General features: G+C 59.4%; 1 protein-coding gene across 1 annotated transcript in view; it reads right to left on the bottom strand.

The window, feature by feature from the left end:
- Positions 1-6: 6 nt before the first annotated feature.
- Positions 7-9920, bottom strand: part of ZNF335 (zinc finger protein 335) — a 24693-nt gene continuing 14779 nt past the window's right edge. The window contains exons 17-29 of the mRNA XM_015416506.1: positions 8126-8222; positions 7912-8006; positions 7032-7291; positions 6303-6417; positions 5940-6224; positions 4554-4696; positions 4280-4419; positions 4056-4159; positions 3004-3093; positions 2818-2901; positions 1896-1961; positions 1687-1768; positions 7-339 (exon numbers count right to left, since the gene is read on the bottom strand). Coding sequence (XP_015271992.1) covers positions 227-339; positions 1687-1768; positions 1896-1961; positions 2818-2901; positions 3004-3093; positions 4056-4159; positions 4280-4419; positions 4554-4696; positions 5940-6224; positions 6303-6417; positions 7032-7291; positions 7912-8006; positions 8126-8222 — 1674 coding nt within the window. The 3' untranslated portion in view covers positions 7-226. The remainder of the gene's footprint in view (positions 340-1686; positions 1769-1895; positions 1962-2817; positions 2902-3003; positions 3094-4055; positions 4160-4279; positions 4420-4553; positions 4697-5939; positions 6225-6302; positions 6418-7031; positions 7292-7911; positions 8007-8125; positions 8223-9920) is intronic.

Raw genomic sequence — 9920 nt, 5'->3', positions numbered from 1 at the left:
CCGTTCACAGTCCAGCACCTCTCCGCGGGCCCCTGCCAGCCAGCCCCAGGGAGGCCAGGCTACCTGCCGCTGCCCCCCCACCCAGTTGCGTGCTGCGGTTGCTCCCGAGAAGACAGCCGCCAGCCCAGGCCGGGGAATGGCAGGAGGCACGACCCGGGCGCACCCCCAGTCCCGCTTCCCCACGGCAGCGGGTCGCCTCGGTGGAAGAGAAGGTCCGCCCCTCGCTCTACTCTGCCAGGGTGATGATGTCGTAGTGGACGCCGGGCTGCAGCTGGTGGAGCTGTTCTGTGGCGCCCTCTGTGCCCAACGTGGCCTGGGCCATGGCAGCATCCGCCACTGCTGCAGAGAGAAAGGGGAGAGAGAGAGAGAGAGACAGGTGAGCAGGGGGAGGCGGGCACGGAGGAGGAAAGGCCCGTGAGGCTGTGCTGGGACCCCAGAGGCGCCCTCCGTGAGAGGGAAGCCGGAGGGAGCAGAAGTGCTCCTCCTCTGCACGGGAGGGGATGCCAGAGCGAGCCGATGCAGGGGAGGCGGAGGGAGGAGCGCATCTCCAGCGAGGACACTCAAAATGAGGCCCCAAAGAAGGCCACGGCCCTCCGCTTGCAAGACCTGAGCGAGGCTGTTAACGAGCGGTTGTTTGGGAGGTCCTGCATGCACGCAGGCATGCGTAACTCTGTGGAATATATGCAGCCTATAACTGTTTTTGCACTTAGGAAGGTTGCTATTATTATTACTGTCATTATTTTTTAAATAAAGCACTTATAACCAAAATGTGTCCCGTCCCCCACTTCATCGTCAGGAGGGAAGTAAGCCCCACCCCCCGCCCCCCTGTCACCCTTTTCTGTGCTTCCAAAATTTATTTATTTATTTATTAGTTTGATTTATATCCCGCCCTCCCAAAGGCTCAGGACGGCTCACATGCGGCAAAGCCGAGTGCAAAATACAATACAGTATATAATAAATAGAACATTTAAAATCACAATAAAACCTTCCAATAATATGGTGCTATACCTATATTAATCATCCAAGATGGGGACAACCCCCCAGGTTTGGTGGCCAGCTGTCTCAGTAGCGTGGTCTCCCACTACACTGTCTCAAACTTCTGCCAGGGCCTGCTTGCCCCTGTTCTTATAGGGCAGCCGATGACTTGCCACCTCGGTGGTAGAATAGTGGCGGCGGCTCCTACTCGAACGCCTGGCGGAAGAGCTCCGTCTTGCAGGCCCTGCGGAACTGCGTAAGTGTGTCTGGCAATGAACTCTGTCGGCAGCCGCATGAAGCATGTGTAAGCGGTGCCTCTTTTGATGCTAAGACTCCAGGCATCATGATCAGTGTTCCCTCTCAGCTGAGTCGGTGTGAGCTAGCTTACAGCATTTTAGCCTCCGGCTCACACATTTTCGTCTCCGCTCAGGAAGGAGGGCTCCAGAGCAAAATAATCTATGCAGCAGCCAAATCACCTGCTCACAACTTTATTGCCAGCAGCTCACAAAGTAGAGTTTTTGCTCACAGGACCCCACAGCTTACAGAGAACATTGATCATGATATGATTATTTTGCTTTGCCTTTCTGGTTTTATACCAACTGTGTGGACTAAGAAGCAACAAAATAAAAAGCATGCGTCCATCCGTCCGTCCATCCATCTATCCATTCAGGGGGCTGCCCTACGTGACTCGAAAGCCCGAGAGAGACGCACCTGTCACTGCAGAGTGGGCGGCTGCCTCCAGCTGAGCCTGGGTGACGAGCTGCTGCCCGGGGGACACGGGGACGTACTGGATCTGGGGTGGGGGGAAGCAAGAACAGAGGCAGTCTTCCTGGGACCCAGCCAGCCCTGCTGAACCCCCTCCCCTCTGCCTGGCTCCCCCCAAGGGAAGGGAAGCTGCCCCCCCATCCCCCTCCCCGTACCTGGGGCTCCTGCACAAACGGGCTGCCTTGCTCGTACTGGATGTGCGTGATCTGCCCATCCTGCACCTGGAAGGGAAGAATATCAGAGAAGCCAGCGTTGGACCAGGCCAATGGCCCATCCAGTCCGACATTCTGCATCACGCAGGGGCCAAAAAGACCAGGTGCCATCAGGAGGTCCACCAGAGGGGCCAGGACACTAGAAGCCCTCCCACTCTTGCCCCCCCCCCAAGCACCAAGATGACAGAGCATCACTTGCCCCAGACTGAGAGTTCCTATCTATACCTTGTGGCTGATAGCCACTGATTGACCTCTGCTCCATATGCTTATCTAATTCCCTCTTGAAGCCGTCCATGCTTGTAGCCGCCACCACTTCCTGTGGCAGTGAATTCCAAGTGTGAATCACTCTTTGGGTGAAGAAGGACTTCCTTCTATCCGTTCTAACCCGACCGCTCAGCGGTTTCATGGAGTGCCCACGAGTTCTTGTATTGTGAGAAAGGGAGACAAGTACTTCTTTCTCTACCTGCTCTTTCCCATGCATAATATTATAAACCTCGATCATGTCACCCCTCAGTCGTCGTTTCTCCAAGCTAAAGAGCCCTAAGCGCCTTAACCTTTCTTCATAGGGAAAGTGTTCCAACCCTTTTATCATTCGAGTTGCCCTTTTCTGCACTTTTCCCAAAGCTATAATATCCTTTTTAAGGTGTGGTGACCAGAACTGCACACAGTATTCCAAATGAGGTCGCACCATTGATTTATCCAGGGGCATGATGATACTGGCTGATCTGTTTTCAACTCCCTTCCTAATAATCCCCAGCATAGCGTTGGCCCTTTTCATTGCAGTCGCTGTGTGAGAGGAAGCGGGCGCGTGCAGGGGCCAGGGATGCAGGCAGGCCCTCTGTGCCAGCAGGCATGCCAGTCTCACCTGGATATGATGCCCCTCGGGCAGGACGACGTACTCGTGGGGCAGCAGGTGCTGGACGCCGTCCTGGGTAATGATGTACTGGACCTGCGGGGGGAGGGGGGGAGAAAGGAGGAGGTTGCCGTTCTGCCCACAGCTCCTGCCCACCCACCCCCCCCGGCACCCCCGACGCCCCGCAGGCTGCCCCACCTGGTTCTCGGCTGCCACCAGGTGCTGCACCATCTGCCCGTCGGCCGTCGTCGTCATGATCTCCTGGATGTAGGCGGCCTCCTCCTCCTCCTGCAAGGGAAGCCATGGGGCCTCGGGGCGCGGCGGGGGGGGGGGGGGCAAAGCCTCCTCCCCCTGCCCCCCCCCCAGGAGGAGGAACGGGGCCAACTGCCACGCCTGGGCACTCTGGTGAGAGACGGGTGGCCCAAGCCGGAAGGGGCACAGGGCAGACAGGCGTCTGGCACCTGCTCTTCCGGAACACGCACACACGGACTTGCGGGTGTCGCTGGGATGGGGGAGGGAGCCAGTTGTAACTCTGCACAGCAGGGGGGAAACCGGGGGGGGGGGAGAGACACTTCCTGGCTCCAAGATGCCGCAACCCCTGCAAGCCCTGAACAGGATGAGTGGAGGGCAAACGTCGCCGGGAGCCAAGCTCCGTGGGCAGAGGCCAGGCAGAGGCCCTAACCCTAACCCTGGCACCCAGGTGAACGTGGCCAGCCACCGCCGACTGAGACGGCTGAGACTAGAGGGACCGTGGCTCAGGGGAAAGGCATCCGCTTGGCATTCGGAAGGTCCAGGGTTCAGTCCCCGGCAGCGTCTCCAGGTAAAAAGGACCGGGCCGTAGGTGATGGGGAAGACCTTTCTCCGCCCGAGACCCCCGAGAGCCACTGCCAGTCCGAGTGGGCAAGACTGACTCAGATGGACCAAGGGGGGGGGTCTGATTCAGTAGACGGCAGCTTCCTGGGTTAAGTGGAACCTCCACATTCAAAGCCAGCTTACCAACGACCGCTGACTGGTGGTGGGGGGCACCCGGGGGGGGTTTGTCTATCATCTTCTTGTCCTTCTCGGGGACAGAAAGCCGGCCAGCGTGGGAAAGCTGGGCGGGTGGGTGGAGTCTTGGGCCACTCCTGCAGCTCCTCCCCCGGGGCCCCCGGCTGGCCAGGCTGAGAGCCAGAGGAAGTGCTGGGTGGGCCCGGCCAACAGCTCCATGCGGGTGGGATCGGGGCCCTGTGGCGGTGGCTGCTGCTACTGACCTGCTCGGGGCCGCTCTGCTCTTGGGCCATGATGATGTGCTCTTGCCCCAGCGCCTGGTGGAGCCCCTCTGGAGACAGGAGGGCCTGGCTGGACTGCAGAGCGGCTGCAGGAAGGAGAGGGAGGGAGAGAGAGGGAGAGAGAGGAACTGTGGGGCTCGCAGGGGCACAGATCTCCTTCCCCCCCCCCCGCCCAAGACACCTCTCCCCCCTCCCCCTCTGCTCACTCTGCAGGGTCTCCAGGGTCTCCTCGTCGCTGTTCAGGATGATGGCCTGGGGGGCGCTGGGCGCAGGCTCCGCCGGCGGCTTCCCTTCCGAGCTGTGTAACCGCTGCACGTGGAACTTGAGGTGCCCGTTGCGGTTGAACCTGTGGAGGAAACGGATCAGCGGCACCCATGGCGAGGAGGCAGCCTCCCCCTTGCAAAAGCAAGCGCCCTCTCGCCGGCTCCCCGATTGTGCGGATGGGGGGGGTTTTGACGGTGTCCCTGCCCCCACCCTCACCTCTGCCCACAGACGTGGCAAGAGAAGGGCTTCTCGTTGGTGTGGGTGAGGGTGTGCCGGCGCAGGTCCTTCTTGTTCTTGGAGGCGAAGCTGCAGTGCTGGCACTTGTGGGGCCGGAGGCTGGCGTGCTGCTCCATGTGTCTCTGCGGGGGGGGGGGGGGAGGGGGAAGCCACTTCAGTATCAGAGCCCGGCCCACCAGTGTTCCTTCCAAGCTGAGTTAGCGTGAGCCAGCTCACCGTTTTTTAGCCTCCGGCTCCCACGTTTTTGTCTTGGCTCAGGAAGGAGGGCTCCAGAGCCAACTGATTTATGCAGCAACCAAATCGCTGGCTCACCACTTTAATGCCAGGAGCTCACAAAGTAGAATTTTTGCTCACAAGACGCCACAGCTTAGAGGGAGCGTTGCCGCCCACTGCCTCTAGGCCAGACCAGAGACCAGGGAGGGAGCCGGAGAGGCCGAAGCTGAGAGCCCTCCGGCCCCGAAGCGCCAGCCAGGGCTGCCCGTCCCCTTCCCTGCATCAGCCCAAGCGATTCAGACGAGCGGTGCCAGGTGATGGGCTCAGCCTCCCCCCCATTTCTGACGTCCATGTGATGGGGGGGGGGCTCTTCAGACAGACAGCATCTTGTCTGAACTGGGCTCCTGGGGGGGGGGGGGGGGGGCTGTGCTGCTGCTTTGCCCAGGCTGATGCTGGTGGGATGTCTCACGGGAGAGTGCTTCTGCCCAGCCGGCCCCAAGAGCCACGTGGAAGTCGGGCCTCGTACGGCCAACGTGGGGTAAAGACCTTCCCTATAAGGGCTCCTGACCTCACAGAAAGACCAAGACCCCTCTGCCCCCAGAAGGAGGAGGAGATTGGATTTCTAACCCATGGCCCTTCCCTCAGAGTCTCAGAGCGGCTTACAAACTCATTCCCCTTCCCCTCCCCACAACAGACACCCCCTGTGAGGTGGGTGGGGGCTGAGAGAGCTCTTTCCAGAACTGCCCTTGAGAGAACAGCTCTGAGAGAACTATGGCTTGCCCAAGGTCATTCAGCAGGTGCAAGTGGCAAAGTGGGGAAGAGGAGGAGATTGGATTTCTACCCCGCCCTTCCCTCGGAGTCTCAGAGTGGCTTACAAAGTCCTTTCCCTTCCCCTCCCCACAACAGACACCCCCTGTGAGGTGGGTGGGGGCTGAGAGAGCTCTTTCCAGAACTGCCCTTGAGAGAACAGCTCTGAGAGAACTATGGCTTGCCCAAGGTCATCCAGCCAAGTGCAAGTGGAGGAGTGGGGAATCAAACCCGGTTCTCCCAGATAAGAGTCCGGGCACTCAACCACGACACCAAACATCCTCCCCAACCTCACTCCGAGGGCAAGACGTGACCCCAACTCCCACCCCCAGCCCCAGTACTAACCCGGACGTCCGGCCAGGCGGGGGCCGTGAAGGGGCAGTCCAGGCACTTGAAGGCGCTGGGCCCGACGTGGGCCCGCTTGTGGCTCTCCATCTCCGCCCGGCCGGCAAACGTCGCCGTGCAGACCTTGCAGGAGAACTTCTTGGCCGAGGAGGCGCCCTGGCCGGGGGGCAGCTTCTTGCAGGGGAGCTTCTTGGACGCCTCTGCCTGGGGGGAGGCCTCCGTCTGGCTCTCGGGGGCCGGGGCCACGGCCTTGGGGGCCTGCCAAGTCAAGCGCTGCACCAGGGGCTGTCGGGGACAAGATGGGTGTGAGAGGAGCTCCCCGGAGCCCCGCCTTGTCCCCCCCCGTCAACCCCCCCCACTCACCTCTGCGGGAGGCTGCTGGCCCCCTGGGAGGCCGCCGGGAGGGGCCACGATGTCCTTCAGGGTATCTCTGATCACCGCTTGCACCGCCTCGCTGGGACTCTCCTCCTCCTCCTCGCTGCCAAGGAAGGAAGGAAGGGAGGGGCAGAAGTGTGAGGCCCGGGGGCCCCTGCTCACCCGACCCCCCCTTTCCAGGGACAGGGCTCCGTCGTCTCCCCCCTCTCCGGCTCTCTGTCCCCCACGTGGCAATGCAGCAGACGCCCTCAAGGGAGGCAGCTATGCGGGAGGGACCGGCCCAGGTGTGCACAGAGAAGCCCGAGGGAAGGATCCGGCTCGGTCTTGCGTGGGACTGGCCTTGTGCGGGGCGTGTCCAAAGTCCCACTGGGGAGTGGTTTTGCTCGCACCCCCCCCCCCGGGCCAAACCCAAGTGCAGAGGAACGAAGGAAAGAGCAGCAGGGGAGCAGCTACAGCCAGATCTGGCCTAGTGGGTGGGCAGCGCTCTCTGCTGCGCCTGCCGTCAGGCCACGGAGGACTCAACAGAGCATCCTGCCCCAAAGCAACCATAAAATCCCAAAGGAAGATGAGCACATGTTGCCCCGCCCCCGCCAAAGGAAGTAAACCCAGTCCAGTGGACTTGACAGGGAGGCTCCGCCCAAGGGTTGGGGGGGGGAGAGGCCTGCCCCCCTGCCTCCGCCCAAAGCCCGGCACGGTCCCCGCCCTCGCCCTCCTCACCCATAGAGAGTGCCGCTGGCCTCCCCGCTGGGGGCGATGATGCTGTACTCCGTCGTGCCGCTGAAGGGGATGGTGACCTGCTGGAGCTCAGCGCTGCCCAGGACCGTCTCCTCATAGGCCTCCTGCACCAGGGCCTCACTCTGCTGCGTGACGTGCAGGGTCAGCACCTTGGTGTGGGAGTCCTCCTCCTCCCCCCCACCTTCCGGAGGCGCCTGGCCCTCGGAGGCCTGGGGAAAGCCGTCTGCCTGCACCATGGCCACCTAGCAGGAGAGAGAGAGAGAGAGAGAGAGAGAGAGCACACCTGGCCTCAGGGCCCCCTCCCACACCTGCCGGGCACAGGAGGTGACCCCGGACACCTGGCAGGAGGTGACCCCGGACACCCAGGGGAGGCCGAGTCCCTCCCCCACGCAGCCCAACAGCCCCTTTGCTTCAGTACAGCTGCCAGGGCCAAAATGCCCCCCCCCAGCTTCCCCCAGAAGCCCTCCAGGCAGGTACGAGGACAGGCCTCCAGCGACCTCCTGGGCTGCATTTGGTGGAGGTCCTCCCTGGCCGCTGAAGCCCTCCCCCCACATCAGCTTCCTTCACCAGCCCAGGCAGCTACCCTGCCCACCCCTGCCCCCCAGCCCGCCGCGGCCTGATGGGCCAGAGGCAGGAACGGACAGTGCAGTGAAGGACTGTGGCGGCGGCAGTAGCTGCTGCTTTGGCCAGCCACGTAGCGTGATTCTCGCAGGCTGTCTTGACTCATCGTGCCCCAGCAGCAGAGGGAGCAGGCGGAGGCTGTACTGCCACCAGGCGGGCCATCGCAAGCACCCCACAGGGGGAGGGACAGACAGCCTTTTATGGGGCAAGCCAGGACAGGCGTTCAGCCGCTCCCGCTCACCTCCAGGGTACTGCCGGGCAGTTCTCGCTGGCTGCTCATGTTCAGCAAGAGGTCCAGCGCCGTCTGCGTGGCCAGCTCGGCCGAGCCTTCTACGCCTGGCATGGGAACAGGAGAGTCCATCACCCGCCTGGCCTCCCACCCCCTCGGCCCTTAGGAAGCCACAAGGAGCGCCTCCCGGCACCCTTCCTCTTCCCCGTCCAGCTGTGGCACCCACCTGCCTCATAGATGACGGTGGCCCCCTCCAGCGGCTCTGGCGCGAGGACGGGGGGCTCAGGGGCAGGCGGCGCTTCCACTGGCTGGGAGGTGGCCTGCTGGAGATAGGAGGGCTGAGAGCAACTCGGGGTGGGGAGGGTGGGGGAGGGCAGCACCCCTTGGGGACAGTGACCATAATGTTATTGAGTTCAACATTTGTATAAGTAGGGAGTTGCCCACTGTCGTGATCTGTGCAGGACTGGGAGCAAGGCCTAGTCCCAGGAGAGACCAGTGTGGGAGTGGAAAGTAGACAGCCTACAATCCCCATAATGCTTAGGGAGGGTTATAGCCAATTAGTTTCCAGAGATTGTGTGAAGAGATTCTGACTTAAGCCGTTAACTGTGAAAAACGGTGTTCTTTTGTCTCTCATCTGCGGTCTGGTCTCACAGAGGGGACAGGCTGGTCTGGTGAGAGAAAAAGATCCCTCACTGGGGACAGAGTGAGGACAGGTAGCATAGCCTGGCAGGCTGTGGGCCTGGAAGTGGTAACCGGTTAAGCGAACTAGGTAGTCACATTAGGTTTGTGGTTATTTTGCCTTTTGAACACTGTTAGATCTTTTAAAGCGCCTTGTCTTGTTTTCCTTGCCCCAGTACCTTGTTAACAAACCATTTTGCTTAATTGTTATCCGCCTGGTCATCACGCCCATGTTCTCGGCTTAAAAGGGGGCATTTTTGGATGGGCTTGGGAAGGTGCCCTGTGCCTTCTCGAGGGACCTGAAGTCCAGAGTGGCGTCAGCTGGAGGTGGCAACCCCCTGGGGGTCATTACACCCACAAAGACCCACACAACCACTTTTAACTTTAAAAGGGGTAACTTCTCTGATATGAGGGGACATGTAGGGAGGAAACTGAAAGGAAAAGTAGAAAGGGTCAAAACCATTGGGGAAGCTTGGAAACTATTTAAAACTACGATCCTAGAAGCTCAGAAAAAATATATACCGCAGGTTAGGAAAGGCACAAACAGGTACAGGAAAAAGCCTGCATGGTTAACAAACAATGTAATGGAAGTTGTAAAAGGTAAAAAGGATTCCTTTAAGAGGTGGAAAGCTATTGAGGCAGACTCAGCATGGGTTTTGTAAGGGAAGATCTTGTCTCACTAACCTGTTAGTGTTCTTTGAGGGGGTGAACAAATATGTGGACAAGCGGGACCCAATAGATATTGTTTACCATGACTTCCAGAAAGCTTTTGATAAAGTTCCTCATCAAAGGTTCCTAAGGAAGCTCAAAAATCATGGGATAAAAGGACAAGTCCTTTTGTGGATCAAAAACTGGCTAATTAACAGGAAACAGAGAGTGGGTATAAATGGACAATTTTCTCAGTGGAGGGTGGTAAGCACTGGGGTACTGCAGGGATCAGTACTTGGTCCACTGCTTTTTAACTTGTTCATTAATGGTTTGGAGTTGGGAGTAAGCAGTGAAGTGGCTAAATTTGTGGATGATATGAAGTTGTTCAGGGTGCTGAAAACCAGTGAGGATTGTGAGGCACTCCAAAGGGATCTGTCGAGGATGGGCGACTGGGCGTCAACGTGGCAAATGGGGTTCAATGTGGCCAAGTGCAAGGTGATGCACATTGGAGCCAAAATCCTAAATATAAATACACATTGATGGGGTCTGAACTGGCAGAGACTGATCGAGAGAGAGATCTTGGAGTTGTAGTAGATAACTCACTGAAAATGTCGAGACAGTGTGTGCCTGCAATAAAGAAGGCCAATGCTATGCTGGGGATTATTAGGAAGGGTATTGAAAACAGATCAGCCAAT

Source organism: Gekko japonicus, unplaced genomic scaffold (assembly GCF_001447785.1).
Source record: "Gekko japonicus isolate JY-2015 unplaced genomic scaffold, Gekko_japonicus_V1.1 scaffold2529, whole genome shotgun sequence".
Classification (NCBI taxonomy): Eukaryota; Metazoa; Chordata; class Lepidosauria; order Squamata; family Gekkonidae; genus Gekko; species Gekko japonicus.
This window is presented reverse-complemented; position numbering and strand designations above follow the sequence as displayed.